General features: G+C 41.6%; 2 protein-coding genes across 2 annotated transcripts in view; one reads left to right on the top strand and one right to left on the bottom strand.

Moving 5' to 3' along the window:
- Positions 1–4,743: 4,743 nt before the first annotated feature.
- Positions 4,744–9,406, bottom strand: LOC135480350 (S-antigen protein-like). The gene is made up of 5 exons (XM_064760178.1): positions 9,385–9,406; positions 8,578–8,920; positions 7,905–8,410; positions 7,468–7,721; positions 4,744–4,806 (listed from the first exon to the last, which is right to left on the bottom strand). Exons 1-5 carry the CDS (start codon positions 9,404–9,406, stop codon positions 4,744–4,746), a joined length of 1,188 nt encoding a protein of 395 aa, XP_064616248.1.
- LOC135480604 (fatty acid-binding protein, liver-like) overlaps positions 9,236–24,137 on the top strand; it is a 33,773-nt gene continuing 18,871 nt past the window's right edge. The window contains exon 1 of the mRNA XM_064760484.1: positions 9,236–9,629. Coding sequence (XP_064616554.1) covers positions 9,554–9,629 — 76 coding nt within the window. The 5' untranslated portion in view covers positions 9,236–9,553. The remainder of the gene's footprint in view (positions 9,630–24,137) is intronic.

Raw genomic sequence — 24,137 nt, 5'->3', positions numbered from 1 at the left:
ACATGCTACACTAATCATTGCCATAACAATACCGAGACATACAACGCTAACCGTTGCCATAACAATACCGAGACATACAACGCTAACCATTGCCATAACAATACCGAGACATGCAACGCCAACCATTGCCACAACAATGCCGAGACATACAACGCCAACCATTGCCATAACAATACAAATACGTATAACACTAACCATTGCCATAACAATACCAAGACATACAACGCTAACCATTGCCATAACAATACCGAGACATACAACACTAACCATTGCCATAACAATGCCAAGACATACAACGCTAACCATTGCCATAACAATACTGAGACATACAACACTAACCATTGCCACAACAATGCCGAGACATACAACGCCAACCATTGCCATAACAATACAAATACGTACAACACTAACCATTGCCATAACAATACCAAGACATACAACGCTAACCATTGCCATAGCAATACCGAGACATACAACATCAACCATTGCCATAACAATGCCGAGACATACAACGCCAACCATTGCCATAACAATACCAAGACATACAACGCTAACAATTGCCCTAACAATACCAAGACATACAACGCTAACCATTGCCATAACAATACCGAGACATACAACGCTAACCATTGCCATAACAATGCCGAGACGTACAACACTAACCACTGCCATAACAATACCAAGACATACAACGCTAACCATTGCCATAACAATACAAATACGTATAACACTAACCATTGCCATAACTTACCAAGACATACAACACTAAATATTCCCACAACAATACCAAGACATACAACATCAACCATTGCCACAGCAATTCAAAGACATACAACGCTAACGATAGCCATAACAATACCAAGACATACAACGCTAACCATTGCCATAACAATACCAAGACATACAACGCTAACCATTGCCATAACAATACCAAGACACACAACGCTAACGATAGCCATAACAATACCGAGACATACAACGCTAACCATTGCCATAACAATACCAAGACATACAACGCTAACCACTGCCATAACAATACCAAGACATACAACGCTAACCATTGCCATAACAATACCAAGACATACAACGCTAACCATTGCCATAACAATACCAAGACATACAACGCTAACCATTGCCATAACAATACCAAGACACACAACGCTAACCATTGCCATAACAATGCCGAGACATACAACGCCAACCATTGCCATAACAATACCAAGACATACAATGCTAACCATTGCCATAACAATACCAAGACATACAACGCTAACCATTGCCATAACAATACCAAGACATACAACGCTAACCATTGCCATAACAATACCAAGACACACAACGCTACCCACTGCCATAACAATACCAAGACATACAACGCTAACCATTGCCATAACAATACCAAGACATACACTAACCACTGCCATAACAATACCAAGACATACAACGCTAATTATTGCCATAACAATGCCAAGACATACAACGCTAACCACTGCCATAACAATGCCGAGACATACAACGCTAACCATTGCCATAACAATACCAAGACATACAACGCTAACCGTTGCCATAACAATACCAAGACATACAACGCTAACCACTGCCATAACAATACCAAGACATACAACGCTAACCATTGCCATAACAATACAAATACGTACAACACTAACCTTGCCATAACTTACCAAGTCATACAACACTAAATATTCCCACAACAATACCAAGACATACAACATCAACCATTGCCACAGCAATTCAAAGACATACAACGCTAACGATAGCCATAACAATACCAAGACATACAACGCTAACCATTGCCATAACAATACCAAGACATACCCCACTAACCATTGCCATGACAATGTCAAGACATACAACGCTAACGATAGCCATAACAATACCAAGACATACAACGCTAACCATTGCCATAACAATACCAAGACATACCCCGCTAACCATTGCCATGACAATGCCGAGACATACAACACTAACCATTGCCATAACAATGCAAAGACATACAACGCTAACGATAGCCATAACAATACCAAGACATACAACGCTAACCATTGCCATAACAATACCAAGACATACCACGCTAACCATTGCCATGACAATACCGAGACATACAACGTTAACCACTGCCATAACAATGCCGAGACATACAACGCTAACCATTGCCATAACAATACCAAGACATACCACGCTAACCATTGCCATGACAATACCGAGACATACAACGCTAACCACTGCCATAACAATACCAAGACATACAACGCTAACCATTGCCATAACAATACCAAGAAAATACAACACTAACCATTGCCATAACTTACCAAGACACACAACACTAAATATTCCCATAACAATACAAAGACATACAACACCAACCATTGCCACAGCAATACAAAGACGTGCAACACTAACCATTGCCATAACAATGCAAAGACAAACACTAACCATTCCCATAGCAATGGCAAGATATGCAACACTAACCATTCCCACAACAATACCAAGACATACAACATGAACCATAACCATAGCCATACCGAGATGTGCAACACTAACCATTCCCACAACAATACCAAGACATACAACACTAGCTATTCCCATACCAAGACACAACATGAACCATAACCATAGCCATACCGAGATGTGCAACACTAACCATTCCCATAGCAATACCGAGATGTGCAACACTAACCATTCCCACAACAATACCAAGACATACAACACTAGCCATTCCCATACCAAGACATACAACATGAACCATAACCATAGCCATACCGAGATGTGCAACACTAACCATTCCCATAGCAATACCGAGATGTGCAACACTAACCATTCCCACAGCAATACCAAGACATACAACACTAACCATTTGCATAACAATACCAAGACATACAACACTAACCATTGCCATACCAAGACATGCAACACCAACCATTGCCATAACAATGCCATTACAGGAAACACCAAGAATTGCAACAGCAGAGACATGTTCCACTGACCATTATCATGACAATTCCGAGACCTGCAACACATAAAAACCATTGCTTAACCGAAGTGAAAATATGAAACGTGAAGCTTTATACCAACAATACGGGCTCTTGAGAGTATTTTGGACATCTTAATTAACGGTTGTAGCCCAGTACATAGTGTTTTTCGGTTAGTCTGTTTTATAGCCAGTCGCCAATATCCAGCTGTTTGTAAAGTCAGTCAAAATTGCCTTTAGTCAGTGAACCGTAACAACACTAGCTGCTTGATAAAATGATAAAATTTCATATTCTTGAAAAGAAAATTAAGTTAGAACCGATTGACTTAATGTTGAATTATATAACCTCGATTTCATCTGCATGAACTCGCTGCTTCATCATAAAAAACACCAGGAATAGGCAATTAGGATTGATTTCACAGAGACCTGAATATAAGCGAAAAGTATAAAAAAAAAAAAAACCTCCCTGTACTGAAGACAGTGTGTCCTCCCTGAACATTCTCCCCAGGGTTTTACGCTGAAACGGGTACACACATTGATGGTAGCTGTTATGTTTTACTGAGCGGAGTTAAAGGCTATCCATTTTGTATCTGTGGCAGGAAATTGAATAATGCTTGGAACACAGCAGTTAGTTACCCTGATATATGGTGGAATACAAGCTCAGCGGAAACATTACATTATTCTACACGAGACACGAAAAATGCTCCCAAAATTAAACACAGTGATTACCGTGTCATGCCGTGATATATTCGAAGTAAAGTACAAGCCCTTATTCACAACGATTACTACAATGATAGATCCCGGAAACTGAATTATATATGCAGCTTCCAGACGACTCCACACTGTCTGTGGAATTGTCCGAGCACACAGTACGCTTCTCCGTGGTATAACGGAACCTGAAAGTGGCTACCTTTTCATTTCTGTTGTAACTGGTTATTTATTTGGTTGGTGCTTACTGCGGGAATTGGTGATTTTAGTTTAAGTTCGATGGTGTCCTCTTAAGCTGATACAGTTTCATTATAACAACACTCTTCCGTTTTTATTATTTTTGTCCAATATTTGCAGCAGACGGGAATACTGAATGTTTACATTATTATTTCAAGAATGAAACAACAAACAATTGATATTCTACTATATAATGTTTGCAAATAAATCATTTCTGTTTTTGAAGATAATTTTAGGTTGTTTAAAAGAACAGAAATATCATTGTGTATTAATATATTTAAATAACGAAACGAAAACTAATAGTTTCAAATTCCATTCAGTAATCTTTGGCTGTCAAGAAAAATCGACATTTCAGATTCTGTTAACACAAATTAAAGCCGGTGAAACGTGGTAGTGAAGATACTATGCCATCAGCGTGAGGGCCTTTATTGCTCTATTTAGGGTGCATTTATGCCGCCAAAGTGCTGCAGTCACTGAAGCATCATGCCGAAAACACCAGTCATGACACCTTACCCATTCACATTATTATGACACCAGGCCAACCAGCCCTGTTTCCTTGTTTTAACTTCTCCGTGCTAAGCCCGAAACGAGGCAACAATAAGTACATTTTTTTGTACTTTCTTATGACCCCGTCCGGGTTTGATCCCGAGTCTCCCGACTTTGAGGCTGACGATCTGACCACTTGTTGCCCAAAGTGGTCCCGATGACCTTGCTCAGCTTCAGAACAAACATATAAACCACATGACACGTGACGGCAAGACAGGAAAGGCTCTGTAACATACATAGGACCACTTCACTTTTCTGTATGTTTACACGTGCTCGCTCTTCAGAGTTCTATAATCCTGTTCAGGTACCCATTCCAATGAGACAAACTGAAAATCAAATAGGAACTATTCAGGAACCCATTCCAATTAGACAGACTGAAAATCAAATAGGACTTATTCAGGAACGCATTCCAATTAGACAGACTGAAAATCAAATAGGACTTATTCAGGAACCCATTCCAATTAGACAGACTGAAAATCAGATAGGAACTATTCATGAACCCATTCCAATTAGACAGACTGAAAATCAAATAGGACTTATTCAGGAACCCATTCCAATTAGACAGACTGAAAATCAAATAGGAACTATTCAGGAACCCATTCCAATTAGACAGACTGAAAATCAGATAGGAACTATTCATGAACCCATTCCAATTAGACAGACTGAAAATCAAATAGGACTTATTTAAGAACGCATTCCAATTAGACAGGCTGAAAATGAAATAGGACATTCAGGAACCCATTCCAATTAGACAGACTGAAAATCAAATAGGACTTATTCAAGAACGCATTCCAATTAGACAGGCTGAAAATGAAATAGGACATTCAGGAACCCATTACAATGAGGCAAACTGAAAATCAAATAGGAACTATTCAGGAACCCATTCCAATTAGACAGACTGAAAATCAAATAGGACTTATTCAAGAACGCATTCCAATTAGACGGACTGAAAATGAAATAGGACTTATTCAGGAACCCATTACAATTAGACAGACTGAAAATCAAATAGGACTTATTCAGGAACCCATTACAATGAGGCAAACTGAAAATCAAATAGGAAGACACACTCATATTATATTACCATTCATGTATATAACGGAAATCAGCATAGTCATTTCGTCGAGTATTGTCTTCGTCATTACAATAAAATAAGAAAATTCCGCGTATTACAAAACCTCGTGGCAAAAATGTCACGTGATCCATGTGCGTCATGCATCGCGTAAACTATTCCGTGAATACGTTTTCTGAGGTCGCCAATAACAAACAGGGGAGAAGACCCGTTATACAGGCATGAAAAAATGAGAAGAAATTTCGGGAAGTAGTTTCACCCAAATACTCAGTGTCAGTGCGAAATAGACAGTGTGTTACATTCAAATAATACCTTCCTTTCGTGATGTTTCCGTCATTGTTTGGTTGGGTTTTGTATGTAATGATTGTGCATTGAACGAAAATTGTGATTATGTTTGGAGTTGTGCTTTCATTTATTATTCTTTTAATATTACTTCGCGAAATGTTATCGAATGCGCTTGCGCTGTTTTGAGGATCGTAACGATAAATGCCACATACCGGTCCGCATAGCTAGATTGCCTGTAGAAGCGTAAGTAGCGAAAGGATTTACATGTGGTAAAATGGTCTGCATCCATGTATTTTACAGTTCCTAATTATATTTAGGCCTACCTTGTGGCTATCGAGCGCTTAGGTAGTCGCCAAAACGGTGGAAATAGCTGCGGTAATGGGGAAGTTATCAGACGGTCTTTCCAACTGGTCTCCTCCACCGCGTGAATGCCAACAACCTTATTGTATAAAGTTTGTCATGGAATTTTGTGAATTGGCCTAGCGATTATTAACAAGGAACGTCGGTTGACGGCTGGTATACGAATGTCATTTGTAATGTGATGAACATTTGGATACAATTCTGAAAAAGATCAGAAAAATGGCTAGTATATTAGCTAGTTGTGAGTGTGCGTGTTTTGTTTTTTTTTTTTGTTTTTTTTTTTTTAACTCATTTTGAAATTGCTCAACCCTTTTGTTTCGGAGCGTTGGCCAATCGGTGTGCAACCTGATTGTTGGACTTTGCGGGTATTCTGTCCAGTAGGCGATCTGCGTGATGGTCCCAAGTCATTATGCAATTGAAGTTTTACCAGTACCAACAGTTGCTAAAATGTACATGTACAATAAAAGTGTTGGGACGATTTGATAGTTAAAGCCTGGGAACTAATTTCCCTGAATTAATTCTTATCGCGAACTAGCATTGTTTGTAATAGGCTTATTCTTACTTCAAAAGCCTTTATTTTTTTACGCTTATGCGTGTGGCCATTATCTTGACAATCTCGCAGTTCGAAAGTGAAACAAACTTGTTCAAGATGGTGGATATCCCTGGAACTCGAGATGACTTGCACTTTTTACGTTTTCTCTGACAATGCTGTATCTGAATAAGATACACTTAAATGAATTATCACGGTGATAGATGATGATTTGTTTTAAAAACCGAGAAAAACTGCTGTGCTGTCTTCTTTTACGGGCCAGAGCGATGCGTGTCTCAGAATCAAGTTTCAAGATGGCGGACTGGGATGTTTTTTCATTTAGTTTGAAGCCAGGTTATTCTGTGGAGGACCAATATCTGTAATGTGATGGCTCACGTTCCTTTTTCACAACTATAGGTTTAGTATTCTGATGATTACCATTGTAAAAATATCAAATCTTGGTCTTCTACCAAGATTAATTCCTGGTAAACATTTTTTTTTGTTTCCCTTCCGAATCTTCTCTAGGAGTTATCTCCCTTGATGAAAGTGTGCGAACCACAGGTAGAAAGCGGTGAACCGTTGCTAAGAAACAAAAATCGTGAATGAGACTTAGACTAACAAACTAAAACATTCTACGTTTTTATTCATAGAGCCTCTTTAAATACTCAACATTTTTATTTCAGCCTATCTTGATACGTTTTGGCATCTATAAATATAATTAGCCTTTTTTATGTTCTTGCTTACACAAATTTTTTTCTTACTGTTGTAGGGTTGGAGAATTATTAATCTATTGCCCGGCCCTCCATTGCCCGGCCCTCCATTGCCCGGTCCTCCATTGCCCGGCCCTCCATTGCCCCGCCCTCCATTGGCCGGCCCTCCATTGCCCGGCCCTCCATTGCCCGATCCTCCATTGCCCGGTCCCCCATTGTCCGATCCTCCATTGCACGGCCCTCCATTGCCCGGGACTCCATTGCCCGGCCCTCCATAGGCCAGTCCTCCTTTGCCCGGCGCAAAAATCGTGAATGAGACTTAGACTAACAAACTAAAAAATTCTACGTTTTTATTCATAGAGCCTCTTTAAATAATCAACATTTTTATTTCAGCCTATCTTATTACGTTTTGGCGTCTATAAATATAATTAGCCTTTTTTATGTTCTTGCTTAAACAAATTTTTTTCTTACTGTTGTAGGGTTGGAGAATTATTAATGTATTGCCCAGTCCTATATTGCCCGGTCCTCCATTGCCCGGTCCTCCATTGCCCGGTCCTCCATTGCCCGGCCCTCCATTGCCCGATCCTCCATTGCCCGGCCCTCCATTGCCCGATCCTCCATTGCCCGGTCCCCCATTGTCCGATCCTCCATTGCACGGCCCTCCATTGCCCGGGACTCCATTGCCCGGCCCTCCATAGCCCAGTCCTCCATTGCCCGGTCCTCCATTGCCCGGCCCTCCATTGCCCCGCCCTCCATTGCCCCGCTCTCCATTGCCCGATCCTCCATTGCCCGGTCCTCCATTGCCCGGTCCCCCATTGCCCGATCCTCCATTGCACGGTCCTCCATTGCCCGGCCCTCCATTGGTCAGTCCTCCATTGCCCGGCCCTCCATTGCCCGGTCCTCCATTGCCCGACCCTCCATTGCTCGGTCTTCCATTGCCCGGCCCTCCATTGCCCGGCCCTCCATTGGCCAGTCCTCTATTGCCCGGCGCAAAAATCGTGAATGAGACTTAGACTAACAAACTAAAACATTCTACGTTTTTATTCATAGAGCCTCTTTAAATAGTAAATATTTTTATTTCAGCCTATCTTATTACGTTTTGGCATCTATAAATGTAATTAGCCTTTTTTATGTTCTTGCCTACACAAATTTTTTCTTACTGTTGTAGGGTTGTAGAATTATTAATATAGTGCCCGGTCCTCCATTGCCCGGCCCTCCATTGCCCGGTCCTCCATTGCCCGGCCCTCCATTGCCCGGTCCTCCATTGGCCGGTCCTCCATTGCCCGGCCTTCCACTGCCCGGGACCCCATTGCCCTGCCCTCCATTGCCCGGTCCTCCATTGCCCGGCCCTCCATTGGCCAGTCCTCCGTTGCCCGGCCCTCCGTTGCCTGGTCCTCCATTGCCCGGTCCTCCATTTCCCGATCCTCCATTGGCTAGTCCTCCATTGCCCGGTCCTCCATTACCCGGCTCTCCATATTCTTCATGATCTCCATTTCGAAATCAACAGCTCTATACATGTCAATTGTATTTATTTGCTTAGAGCACGCCTGGAGACATATAATAACTGTGTTCGTGTGGTGGTCAAAGCGCAGATGAAAGAGCGTCAAACTCCTAATCTGCGCAGAAGTTGAGTGACTCAGTGCTGCTCTGACATTAGGTGCGACTTGCTCGTGCAAGCCATTGGGTTCTGATCCTTCACTAAGGATGAACTCTGGGATATATTTTGTGGTGGTAGCGATTACTAGTACCGGTATCAGACTTTATTAATGCGTCGGCCTTTGCATGTGTTTAGCTATGTCTGTCACTACGTCAGCTCTGGCATCTCTTCCTGGCAGGGATAAATCGACCATCGGCCAACAAGAGTGCACCGAATAGCTTCAGGAAGAATTTTTGCCAGGAACTAGGTCGAATTTGTAGTTAAAAGGCCAGATCAGGCCGGATCTAGAAATACCCACAGCTGAGCGCTCCAACATAGTACAATAGTGGAGAACAGCACAGCACAACTCTGCTTCGGTGGCATTGTACGGATCTTCATCCTAAACGTTGCGCGGCGTGAACGGCGGTTATTGCCCCATAGTTATTTGCTGATTTCATTCCGTCTGCTTCACCGAAGACTGAGTATGGTCATGGAGAAGTTCATTGGCACATGGGTGGAGGAAGGAAAAGAGGGCTTTGAAGAGTTCGCCAGTGCATTAAGTGAGTACGGACTTATTGTTTTGGTCATGGCGGCACTTGCATTTTCAGATTCATATATCCACCTTCGTTTAATTTTTGTTGAGTTATTGTGAAAATACCATTTCTATTAAAAGAAATATCTAAATCACCAAAAGTAGGTATCAATTCTAGAATCAACTGCTGAATTTCATCATTGTCTACATTACCGCCTCATTTAATGATCACCTCTGGAAGATACTCTGGATTTTGCTCCAGTCTCTTCTGCACTTCGCCTGGCATGAGTTTAGGTATTTTCTTTGTCTATCGTTTTTGACAGTTACAGTTAGCTTCTCCGATGCTAGCTTTAGGGATGAAGGATAATCGAAGGCTCAGATAGTCGCATACCGTTTTAAGGTATATATGTAGAAGTCGATGGTAAGTCCCGTAACACTTTGTTTACATGTAAAAGTCAGGGTCAGCGGACTGATGGTGAGTCAAGTGACGCTTTGTTTACATGTAGTAGTCAGGGTCAGCAGACCCATGGTGAGTCAGCACCAATGGTGGGACCGATGATGAATCAAAAGCACTTTATATGTTTATATGTCGAAATCAGTCAGCAATCCGATGGTGAGTCTAGTAACACTTTATTTACATGTAGAAATCAGAGTCAGATGACCCATGGTGAGTCAAGTAACACAGTGTATACCTGTAGAAGTCAGTGAGCAAACCGATGGTGAGTCAAATTAAACTTTGTTTACATGTAGAAGTCACAGTCATCAGACTGGTGAGTCAAGTTACACATTGTTTACATGTACAAGTCAGAGTCAACAGACCGATGGTGAATCGAGTGACACTTTGTTCACATGTACACGTCAGTAAGTAGACTGATGGTGAGTCAAGTAGCACTTTGTTTTTAAATGTTAATGTCAAAGTAAGCAGGCCGATGGTGAGTCATATGACACTTTGTTTTACATGGAGAAGTCAGAGTCAGCAGACCGATGGTGATTCAAGTAACACATTACTTACATGTAGAAGTCAGAGTCAGCAGGCCCATGGAGAGTCAAGTAACACTTTGTTTACATGTAGAAGTCAGAGGCCGTAGCACAATGGTGAGTCAAAAAGCATTTTGTTTACATGCAGAAGTCAGAGTCAGCAGACCGATGGTGAGTTAACGGTAGTATATCTTTGTTTTCATGTCAGAATCAGAGTCAGCAGGCTGGTGGTGAGTCAAGTAGCACTTAATCTCTTTGTAGAAGTCAGTCAGCAGACCAGTGGTGAGTCAAGTAACACTTTGTTTACATTTAGAAGTCAGATTCAGCAGACCGATGGCGAGTTAACGGTAGCAGCAGTGTGTGTGTACGTGTAGAAGTCAGAATCCGTAGACGGATTATCAGTCAATTTAAGAAACACTTTTTTTAGCGTAGAAGTTAGAGGCAGTAAACCGATGATGAGTCAATGGTAGTAACGGTTTGTTTATAATTAGAAGATATGGACTGTAGATCGATGGTTAGTTAATGATAGTAGCAATTGGTTTAAGATACCGATATATCATTGATTGTAAAGGCTACAAATATCGTCTACGTTGCTGTGGCTGGCATTCAGAAAGCAACTTTGTTTATTAATGGTCTGACACTGCCATGGAGCTACCGGTGACAGCACCTGGTGCCTACTAATGCTAACTCAGCAAAAGTTAACTACGCTTCACGGTGGGCACATACCAAACTACGTTCCCAGAACACGGAGAGTACCATTACTGTTGCAAACTGAGCTCACAACTACAGAAGCACGAAAGTGTCCACCCAAAACTGAGCTCACAACTACAGAAACACGAAATAGTCCACCCAAAACTGAGCTCACAACTACAGAAACACGAAAGTGTGCACCCAAAACTGAGCTCAAAACTTTAGTCAGATGTTGCCTGAAATGTTATTAAAAACATGTTGATTTTCACAGGCACAAAATCGACGTAGGGAAGTTACGTTGTAGGATGTAGGAAAGTTACGTTGTCGGACGTAGTGAAGTTACATTGTAGGGCGTAATTATGAGCTACTGCAGCTTACATTGATCAGCTGTTATGTTCCTTTAGAATAACGCCTGGTATCATCATTGGACACTCTATGGGGATTCGTCTAACGGTTACAGCCTCTTATCTTCCTATCGCTATCTAGGACATACTACGTGTGGGTTAAAACCCGAACTAGAACAGGGAATTAGTTGATTTACCCGTTCTCACTGCTTGTGGCTCTGTGGTGATATAAGTAGAGTAAAATAAGTAGATTTGTCCGTTCTCACTGCTTGTGGCTCTATGGTGAAAGTAAGTAGAGTAAAACAAGTAGATTTGCCCGTTCTCACTGCTTGTGGCTCTGTGGTGAAAATAAGTAGAGTAAAATAAGTAGATTTGCCCGTTCTCACTGCTTGTGGCTCTGTGGTGAAAGTAAGTAGAGTAAAATAAGTAGATTTGCCCGTTCTCACTGCTTGTGGCTCTATGGTGAAAGTAAGTAGAGTAAAATAAGTAGATTTGCCCGTTCCCACTGCTTGTGGCCCCATGGTGAAAATAAGTAGAGTAAAATAAGTAGATTTGCCCGTTCTCACTGCTTGTGGCTCTATGGTGAAAGCAAGTAGAGTAAAATAAGTAGATTTGCCCGTTCTCACTGCTTCTGGCTCTCGTGAAAATAAGTAGAGTAAAATAAGTAGATTTGCCCGTTCTCACTGCTTGTGGCTCTATGGTGAAAGTAAGTAGAGTAAAATAAGTAGATTTGCCCGTTCTCACTGCTTCTGGCTCTCGTGAAAATAAGTAGAGTAAAATAAGTAGATCTTCCCGTTCTCACTGCTTGTAGCTCCATGGTGAAAATAAGCGGTCGACGATGCTTGTGTGGCCGGTTAAGCATTACAACATTTTTGGAAGACCACCCCTCCACGTGCATAGCTGCATTCCACATACGAAGAAAGTAACGACAGTAGCTTGTCAAAAGCCTGTGGTATACGCCGGTCACTCCTATTTCCGCCACTCGTAAAGCTGAACGCCATCGTATAAGTGAAATATTCGTGGGTATACCGTTAAGCAACAATCAAATTATATAGTAATTAAAATTGGCGACACCAGGATTAGGCACACCGTCACTGGGCACACCGTCATTGGGCACACCGTCATTGGGCACACTGTCATTGGGCACACCGTCATTAGGCACACCGTCATTAGGCACACCGTCATTGGGCACACCGTCATTGGGCACACCGTCATTAGGCACACCGTCATTAGGCACACCGTCATTGGGCACACTGTCATTGGGCACACCGTCATTAGGCACACCGTCATTAGGCACTCCGTCACTAGGCACACCGTCATTGGGCACACCGCAAGTCGACTGACCGCTTCATATTTAAAATGTAAATGACAAAGAAATTAACACAATAAACCATCACTCAAAATGCAGCATACAGAATGGTTGCATATTTCATCGACGTGTTATTTTCTCTCTGAATACTACAGGAAAATTGAATTGTTGAACATTGCCCCTCAACAAGTATCTTCTAAGGAAACTCTAATGTGTCTCTAACACAATTTTTTCTGAATTCAAGCGCAATTCTATTCTGTGGTCCGTTCAGAAATAATATTTCTGCAGTATTGGCCCTTGTCAAACGTTGCTTCTAATCGTATTAGCTTTCACATGTATTAACGGTATGACTAACTTGTAGAGTTATGTCTAATGCTTTACATTTAAGTAATATTTAATGTGTCTTTGTTTTTGGTCGTTAGTTAATTTTCAATATCCATAAATAATAACTAAACTAAGAATCTGTTGAGCGAACATGTTATTCAGGTCGGTGTCTTTCGAAACAAATGCAGAAACTTTCCTTATTCTTTTAACATCAACCATCAGTCATACTGTAGTCATAAACGTTTACATTATATATCCACATTAGCCACTGATTACGGCCGATGGCCTTAGTAAAAGACAATGCACTGATGTTCACAACAATTTATTAGACGTTAGTGATCTAGAATAACTGAGAATGCTGTTTTGTAGTCATATTAAGGAACAATAACATGAAAACAATAATGAACAGGCCTCGCTGATGTTTTATCCATCATCAGAATTGACGGAAATCGAACAGGCCTACCCAGAGTTATATGCAAGGAGCATTATTAACACCCACGCTTTCCATGGCCATTAAAACTTTCTCAACTCGCATGTTAACGTTACCTGGGTTTGTTCTAAGAAGTGTGCTTAAGGCAAGAATGGGGCGTCATCCGAAAACCTCGAATCTGATTCGTCAGTCAGTGGTGGTTATAATTTTGCTTCGTGGAGAACTGAACTGCGAAACAAGTAACAGATTAAACGTGACCCTTGGCAACAATGACTAAATGAGCCTCATTGTCGCTATATTTGTGACGGTGGTGCCATCCAATGCCGGAACTTTCGTCCTCACCAGGACTGACAGGGGATATATTTGTGGAGTTCATGACTATCATTTCCTCTACTACTTCCTTCCACATCACAGGAACGCACAGAGCTTCCAGCATTATCGAGTCCTGTTCCACAGTTCCTACAACACTGTGTTCCGGGGCAATTTAGTGCACTTCAGTCAACAAAATTCTAGGCTGCAGTCTCAGTCCATTCAGAACAGCTACACGTCAACGCACACATAATGTACCCGATAACTCCCCTTAACTCCTGCTACTTATTTCTGTCGAATGCTATCGAAATGGTAGCATTTTTGATCGTAAAGAGCGGCTGTGACATTAATCTGATGAAGGGTTCAAGTACTGTACCATTTAATATCGCCTTTAACAAGCCATCAGCGATCACTTGTCTAAAACAATGTTTGGGCGGACTAAACCGTTTCTTATCATTTCTCTACTATCTGATATGCTTTGTAAACTATTCTAGCACATACACTGGCTAATTAGAATTTCCTTGATAGAAACAACATTTCTCGCAAATCTACAGTTACCTTTAGCAGACTAAGAGGGTAGAATAAGACTGAACAAGTCAGTTCTTTGGCCCTGGCCTTGCGGAGATCCAGTCTATGGGGGATATCCAGGTCGTCAATCACGAAGTCTGGATACTCATGCCTTGTTTAAGTGGATGCATGTGTAGCCGCAAACGTCACATACCATTACTTCCCATATCGAGAAGCAGGTAGAAGCAAGATATCTTTGTAGTCTTTGGCAGTTCAGACGTGTGGTCTTGCTGTTTATTTGTTTCTTTACTAACCCGTACTTCTGTGCCAAGCATATCTGTAAAGTATAAAAGTTTGGAATAAAAAAAGAAATAATATGAGATTATTGCATCAAGAATGAGATTCCTGTATCAAAAAAAAAAACCTGAGAAATATGAAACTGTTGCATTAAGCATGTCTGGAAAATATGAAAGTTCTCTATGAAGGATACCTTGGTAGTATGAAAGTTTTGTATGAAAACTACTTGGGAAATTTGAAAGCTTTGTGTCAAGAATGCCTGGTCAGTGTGAACCTTTTGTACCAAAAAGCATGTGAAGAATTTCTTTCATTTGGAATTGTACGGTACCTACCCCTTCTCTCTCGGGAAAAATAATTTGACATCAAAAAATTACATCAGTAAATATTTTATAATCAGGCTGTAATGCATAGGAATTTCTTAGCATCTCATGTATTCGGTTGATGCTGTGTAAGGGAGTATATTGATTAAAAATGCAGAGATACATGTACGTATCAATGTTTGTCTGACAGAAGCCATATCTGAATTCCACAATCATCAGTCGTGCACATCGCTCTCGCTTCCTGAACGCCTGTTCTGTTCGCTTACGTGAATTCACTGTTATCAGTCGGTCAGACAGATGAGAATGATGGTAAATAGCGGTTACGTAATGTAGCTAACGCTGACTGGCGCTGAGTCATAAATTCCAGGTACCGACGAGACGGTATGCGTAAACCAGCAATTCCCAGGGCGAAGTCTATCCGGCATGCCACAAATTAAAACAATATCAACCACAACAGACAGCGTGACACATAACCATGACCTTGTGTAATACACAGTGACTTCAGCTTATTATTCCCATGTCGGGCCTCCCCAATACGTGACGGTGATGAGAATTTCAGTGACTTCAATAACTGGAACTGCTGTCAGTTGTTCCCATTTGAGATTTCACGTGTATTCTGACTCTCTTTGTAATACTCTTAGATTAGCTTCTGTTATTGCAAGCATGCCCACTATTTGCTGGTAGCCATTCTAAAAATGGCAGCATTGCATTATTCGACAAACTGCATTTTTTAATAAAAGGTCTGAAGACTGTAATACTGCCTTACTACTATTCCACCGTACTCTCACACTGCTGCACTGCCATACTGCCTTGACGCCAAACTTACTCTCATATTGGCGTACTGACTTACTGCCGCGCCGCCATTTTACGGTACTGCCATATTGCCACGCTGTGGTATTACGGTGTACTAAGTAATTGACGTGCTGTCATACTATCATACTGTCCTACCACCATACTGCCGCACTACAAAATTGCATTATCACCATTCTGCCTGTCTGATGTACTTTCATATTGCCATACTGCCCTACCACCTTACTACCCTGCTCCAGTACTGCCTTACTGCCTTACTGCTGTACATTCATACAGGCTAAACTGCCTTTCTGACGTTCTGCTGTATCGCCTCACTGACTTACTGTAATACTGCCATACTGTCATGCTGACATATTGCCCTACCGCTATACTGCCATACCGCTATACTCCTATTCTGCTGTACTACCAAACTGCTATACGGCTATACTGCCATGCTATTCTACTGCCATACTGTCAAATTACCATAATGAAATTACTGTCATGCCGCTGCACTGAAATTTGGTCATACTGCTATACTGCCACACTACTATACTGCTATACCGCTATACTTCATATTACTAAACTGTCATACCGCTACACTGCCACACCGCTATACTGCTATGCTCCTATACTACCATACTGCCATACCGCTATACTACCATGCTGCTATACTGCCATACCGCTATACTGCCATACCACTATACTGCCATACGGCCATACTGCCATACAGCTATTCTGCCATGCTCCTATACTGCCATACTGCCATACCGCTATATTGCCATTCTACCAAACTGCCATACCGCTATACTGCCATGCTGCTATACTGACATACCGCTATACTGCCATACCACTATACTGCCATACGGCCATACCGTTATACTGCCATACTACCATACTGCCATACCGCTATACTGCCATACCGCTATACTGCCATACTACTAAACTGCTACACCGCTATACTGCTTTGCTGCCATACTGCCATACCGCTATACTGCTATGCTACCAAACTGCTACACTACCAAACTGCTATACCGCTATACTCCCATACAGCTATTCTGCCATACTCCTATACTGCCATACTACCAAACTGTCATACCGCTATACCACCGTGCTGACATATCTCTATACTCCCATACGACGATAGCATAATACTGCCTTAATGCTACACCGATATGCTGTCATACCGCTATACTGCCATACTGCCATACGACCATACCGCCATACTGTCATACTGCCATACCGCTGCAATATTGTGATACTGCCTTACTGCTATGCTATCATACCGCTATACCGTCATACTGCCATATTGTCATACCGCTACGTAGCCTTGCTCTTATATTGTGATACTGCCTTACTGCTACACCGATATGCTGTCATACCGCTATACCGTAATACCGTCGTACTGCCATGCCGCTATACTACCATACTGCCATACCGCTACAGAGCCTTGCTGTCATATTGTGCTACTGGCGCAGTGTCATTCCAAAGAGTGCATATAGTCTGGTGTCACTGTACTCCTATGAAAACAGTCAACAGGGCTGTAGATCATCGCCACCATCTCACTGATTGCTATTGATAATCTCGTGATTATCGTGGGATGAGTCACAGCTGTTTCAACAACTCGGTCACACTATAGCTAGCAGGATTCTGGCCCAAAGTGGCCCTCTAATTCTGCTTGCTCGGAGAAAGTTTGAGAAGTAAGGAGGAAATCAGAGATGAAGAAGGCTGTAGATTACATGCCGCAGCCCTCCAGTCCTCACACAGGATCAATAAATCTAGTCGTGCTCTCTCCTAATTTCTGCTCTGACCAGAAAGTATCACTGTTTTTCTTTTACTCGTAGGGACTATTAATAATAAACAGCAATTGGGATGTTGAAGACGTATAACTAGCGTTGAAGTCCTTCCCAGTGATCCACAGCCTCCCACACAAAAGCTGCCAAATAGCGTGTAAATTAGCGGAGACTTTCGCAGACTGAGAAAGTTTCTAACAAGAAGGTGTTTTATTGCCAGTAATTCTTCCTCTGGGAAATCAGCTTCTTCCGAGTCAAACTGAGAAGTTCACTCGGCCAGCATGGGTTTGTACAGCCACATGAATGACCTGCTAATGCTCTCAGCATTACTGTCTTCCCGGAGCAGGTCCTACCACAGTTCACTGTGGATTTTATTGTTTGGATGCAAATTATCTTGTAAATCCACTTGGGGGAACACATTGCGGTACATTTGTATAGATTTGACTAGATTAGTAGTGGTCTTCCAACAGTGCACATAACCAACATTATCCGTCAACAATATAGCAAAATAAGTAAATATGAACAGACCTGGTAGTCTGCTTCATAATTGTCTAATTCTGTCTAACACGGATCTAGGGGCCATATGTTCATCTGTCTAACCCGGATCTAGGGGCCATATGTTCATCTGTCTAACCCGGATCTAGGGGCCATATGTTCATCTGTCTAACCCGGATCTAGGGGTCATATGTTCATCGTTTTGAAATAAATTGCCATGGTGGACACATGAACAGACGCGATCAAAACGAAAGTGAAAGGCATGTTTTGATAACAGATAGCATTTGCACTACCCAATTTGGAAACTGATGTATTTCATTCGAAACATTACTTTCTTTCCATTATGTACTAAAAACTGTTGATTGCTTCCCTTTGCATAGGTTCGTCCTAATTTCTTATACGGTCTTAGTTGGTGGTTTGACTGAGGTTAACTGATAACCGATTTCACCAGTTACGTGTGTCCATTTGGCAAATATCACACTTAAAATATTAAAACTGTAGTTTATTATATTAAACGTAGTGTCGTGAATTGCATGTAGCTTGTGATTGTTCACCCGGAACGTTCATTTGGGTTTACGACTGTTGTACGAATGCTTGTTTTGAGGTATATATCCTCACGATCACCAATCTTATAACGATCACAATACGCAGCTGTAACAACAATCCTCAGAATGATATTGCTTCTCATTTCACGATTTACTGTGTTGGTTCTTATTTGTGATCTACATTAAGCAAATGTAAAACAAGAAACATTAATATTATTTCAGAATTTTTTTAATATCTGGTACCTTGGACACATATACTGTCATTCAACTAATGTTTCCAAAGCCATTCACCTTATATTTATGTAACCAATTAACACATGTTTATACGTCTATTTATATGACGCTTATACGCCTGTCAATTATCCCGTGTTAATTAAGCCATTTCCTGGCTCTTCCCACAATAAGGCTGGCCATAAATAATAATGTCATAAAAGTGAAATATTCTTGAGTATGGCGAAAAACAGCGATCAGGTAAATCATTAAATATTTCGCCGTTTCACTGATGTTTAGACACCCATTTACATTATTTTATACGACTATTTACCTGGCGTTTCAAAGGCCATTTACAATATACCAGGTATTTATACGGCCGAATCCCCGATATTTATATGGCTATTTACCTGGTGTTTCCTCGATATTAGGCCGTTTACCTTGGCCTTTTCCTCGATATTTATACGGTCGTTTCCCTGATGCCTTTACGGCTGTTTACCTGATGTTCATACGAATTTTTACCTCATGGTTACATAACCTGTTAACTGTTGTTTATATGGCCTTTTAGTTGATATTTATACATCTGTGTTCTTGCAGTTTTCTTAGCAATGGCCAGAATAAATGGGTATTCTGTATATGTTGTTCGCTCTGCCTGCTAGCTGACGTTTATACAGCCCTGCATCATAGATTCCTGACTAATGTTCTCGCGTGTTCGAATCCAGCTCTCGCTGTTTCTGCTTTATAGCAAACTCTTTTTCAGGTACCTGACAAACGTCAGTGGAATTATTAGAAGCAGTTTGGTTTCCTTCCCCAAAAGCCTGACCGTCGGTATATAAGCGAAAACTTCTCGGTTTTAAACCTCAAACAATCAATCAAACACTCAATCATTCAAACAATCGCAGAAGTGCAATATTTCTGTTTAACATTAGCACAAAATCTTAACAGGTAAATAAATTGAGTTACCGGTAAGGGATCCAAATTAATTTAATTCAAGGCCTATTTTGATATGTTTTAGAAGCTAAAATTTGAGACTTGTATGTATAAAAACATGTTCCCAATCATTCAGTAGTAAACGAGTGTATGCTACATTATGAACACGCTACATGCTTGAACAATAGCAGCTTACTATATTATTATACTACAGATAAATGACCAAATAGTTCAAATCAATGCTTCGAAACAGACATCCGCACACCAGCCACCAGCCCATATGCATGTTCCAGGGCAGTAATTGCAAGACTAATTCCCAAAACAACGTTTAACACAAACTACCAAAGAACTAAGAAAGTATATAAAGTACGATATTGGGACGGAATCGCGCAAAAAGAATTAGCAGTTAACAGTTTTCAGTGATGTTAGAAAGACGCATGTTTTAAACGAATGAGTGAAATCAGTATTCAAATTGCGTACCAAAGCCTTGAAAAATCTCCATCTGAGACTGTTGTTTAGATGTCAAGTGGTTTATGAGGTATTGTTCATTTTGATATTTGATATTTCTAAAAGTACCGGAAAATTTCACTCTTTTGAGCTCTGAAAATAAAATCTATAAGAGGCCCTTCTACCAGTAACACCGTATGCAAAAATATTTAAGTTTTTTTAAGTTCGATCTTTTAGATCTTTCAATCATTACAATTTATTAGGAGGTATATTCATGACAAATAATAATAAATAATTTCCGTATATCCGATTCGGCGAAAGAAATCTATCCACATCCGCTGGATAACAGATATACCTAAAAGAACATTTTTAGTACTTTTACAAGGATGGCGAACGTCTCCTCTCTCGTCGTCTGTATGACAAAGAGGTTTCAGTCACAAAAAAAATGTCCAGGATACTTCATCAAACGCCTCCACTCTAAAGTTTTTAAAATCTGAAATAACACCTTTGTTTCCAGATATGGACAACACCTTCATGCACAGTCTCTGCTGTCGGTAATTGTAATTGCACTTTACCCTGGACCAGGGGCATGTGTCCGTGGACTAGGGGCATATAACACTGGACTGGGAGCATATAACCCTGGACTAGGGGCACGTAACTTGGACTAGGAGCATATAACCCTGGATTAGGTGCATATAACCCTGGATTAGGTGCATATAATCCTAGACTAGGGGCATATAGCCTTGGACTAGGGGCTTATAACCCTGAATTAGGTGTATATAACTAGGGGCATACAACCCTGGACTAGGAGCATATAGCCTTGGACTAGGGGTATATAGCCTTGGACTTGGGGCATATGTCCTTGGAACAGGGGTATATAACGTTGGACTTGGGGCATATAACCATGGAGTAAGGGCTAAGGCTATAACCTTGGACTAGGGCCAGATTAGGGGCATATAACCTAGGATTACGAGCTTATAGCGCTCCACTAGGGTTATAACCCTGGACGAGGAGCTTATAACCTTGGACTAAGGGCATAAAACCTTGGACTAGGGGCATATAACCTTGGATTAGGGCATATAGCTATGGACTAGGAGAATAAAACCTTCGACTAGGGGCATATAACCTTGGAACAGGGGCATATTACCCTGGTATGTGGGCATATAACCTTGGACTTGGGCATACAACCTTGGAGTGAGGGCATAGGCTATATCATTGGACTATTGAACTTGGTCATTGCCATAACCTTGGACTAGCGGCACATGACCTAAGGAATCCTGGCATATAGCTTGGACTAGGGGCATATAACCTCGGACTAGGGATATATAGCCTTGGACTAGGGGCATACAGTCTTGCACTAGGGGCTTATAACCCTTGACTAGGGGGCATATAGCCTTGCGCTAGGGGCATATAGCCTTGGACTAGGGGCATTTAACCTTGGGCTAGGGACATGTAGCCTTGGACTAGGGCCATTTAACCCTGAACTAGGGGCATATAACCGTGAACTAGAGGCTTATAACCTTGGACTAGGGGCATATCACCCTGGACTAGGGGCTTATAACACTGGAATAGGGGCATATAACCCTGAACTAGAGGCTTATAACCCTGGACTGGTGGCATATAACCCTGGATTAGGGTCATATAACCCTGAGCTAAAGGCTTATTGTCGGTTAGCGCGCTAGCTCACCTTAATGACCCAGGAGTCTCTCACCAATGCGGTCGCTGTGAGTGCAGCTCATGCTGACTTCCTCTCCGGCCGTACGTAGGAAGGTCTTGCAACAACCTGCGGATGGTCGTGAGTTTCCCCCGGGCTCTGTCCGGTTTCCTCCCACCATAATGCTGGCCGCCATCGTATAAGTGAGATATTCTTGAGCATGGCGTAAAACACCAATTAAATAAATAAATTGATAAATAAATAAAGGCTTATAACCCCAGACTAGGAGCTTATAACCCTGAACTAGGGACATATAACCTTGGACTAGGAGCATAAAGCTTTGGACTAGGGGCACATAGCCTTGGGATAGGGGCATGCAGTCTTGAACTAGGGGCATATAACCTTGGACTAGAGGCATATGACCTTGGAGTAGGGGCATACAGTATTGGACTAGAGGCATATGACCTTGGAGTAGGGGCATACAGTATTGGACTACGGGCATACAACCTTGGACTAGAGGCATATGACCTTGGTATAGCCTTGGACTAGGCGCATATCACCATGGACTAGAGGCATATGACCTTGGACTAGCGGCATATAGCCTGTGGACTAGGGGCTTATAACCCTGGACTAAGGTCATATAACCCTGAGCTAAAGGCTTATGACCTCAGACAAAGAGCTTATAACCCTAGACTAGGGCATATAGTCGTGGGCTAGGAGCATATAACCCTGAATTAGGGGCATATAACCCTGAACTAGAGGCTTATAACCTTGGACTAGAGGCATATGACCTTGGTACAGTGGCATATAGCCTTGGACTAGGCGCATATCACCATGGACTAGGGACATATAGCCTTGGACTAGGGGATTATAACCCATGACTAGGGGCATATAGCTTTGGACTAGGGGCTTATAACCCTGGACTAGGGTCTTATAACCCTGGATTGGGGGCATATATTCGTGGACAAGGGGCATATAACCCTGGACTAGGGGCTTATAACCTTGGAATTGAGACATATAACCCTGGACTAGGGGCATATAACCTTTGAATTGAGACATATAGCCGTGGACTAGGGGCTTATAACCTTGGACTAGGTGCATATAGCCGTGGACTAGGGGCTTATAACCTTGGACTAGGGGCATTTAGCCGTGGACCAGGGCATATAACCTGAAAAAGGGATGTATAACCCTGGACTTGGGACATATATCCGTGAACTAAAGGCATATAGCCGTGGACTAGATTCTTATAACCTTAGACTAGGGGCATATAACATTGGACTAGAGGCGTATAACCCTGGATTAAGGGCTTATAAGGATCAATGGTTGTTGCATGGACATAGAACAGTTGCAATCAAAGCGCGACTAAGATGCCATTATTTGTATTCAGCCTGAAAATTATACACGGACTATAGGTTTGAAATTTGAATTGGATGTCATGCCTAGAATAAAATGGTAGACGGGCTTTCCGGGAACATTGAAAACCGATAATATATACACTGTTAGACGGATCTGATCAATTCGACCCAAAAATATTGGTAAAGACGCGTCCGACCAAATGACGGGGCGACCAACCATTGAAGGATCGAAATGATCTGGTATAGCGATGCGATGATTACAGTGAACTGCACATAACGTCAGAGGAACATATAGAATTTTTTAATGAACAAAATGGCAAATTTTTGGCAAACGATTCATGGTCTAGTTACATTGTGTTCAGTGTATTCTTTATTAACTGGGAAAGTTTTTATTTTACTAACCTGATGCCTGATAGTTTGCTTTAACCATCAGTGGCTATTTCTGCTTAAATCAGAGTGCGTGACGTGTAATTTACTAGACTATTTAGCAAGTATTTACAATATCAGCAATTTCTAAATTAGGCTAAATTGATATAAATTGACAGTAGGTCGGATTTCATCAGTGTGGAGTGATGACTTGCCAACTATCACACTGTCTTCTGGTTTTACGTTCGGTGCTGTAGTTTTTTTATTCAAGATTAATGACATCCGGACATTTGCCGTTTTACTCGCGCCAACACCCTCACTCGATCGCTCATACACGGCTGTGAAAACATTGAATAACATGGAAGTATAACAAAATACAAAACTGCTTCGCGGTCTCATAAGTCCAAAACCAGGTTTTGTTGATTTAAACATATATGCTGTGCACTT

The sequence above is a fragment of the Liolophura sinensis genome, chromosome 13 (genome assembly GCF_032854445.1).
Source record: "Liolophura sinensis isolate JHLJ2023 chromosome 13, CUHK_Ljap_v2, whole genome shotgun sequence".
Taxonomy (NCBI): domain Eukaryota; kingdom Metazoa; phylum Mollusca; class Polyplacophora; order Chitonida; family Chitonidae; genus Liolophura; species Liolophura sinensis.
Note: the sequence above shows the minus strand (reverse complement) of the source record. Positions and strands in the feature narration are given on the sequence as shown.

Excerpts from the sequence above, each read along its gene's own strand:
- LOC135480350 (XM_064760178.1), bottom strand. The coding sequence starts at position 9,406 with ATGTTGGAGCGCTCAGCTGTGG. Across the intron at positions 7,722-7,904 it reads AATTCTCCAACCCTACAACA|GAGGACTGGCCTATGGAGGG; the intron begins GTAAGAAAAAAA and ends CGCCGGGCAAAG. Across the intron at positions 4,807-7,467 it reads ACAGTAAGAAAAAAATTTGT|TTTGTCTCATTGGAATGGGT; the intron begins GTAAGCAAGAAC and ends TTTGATTTTCAG.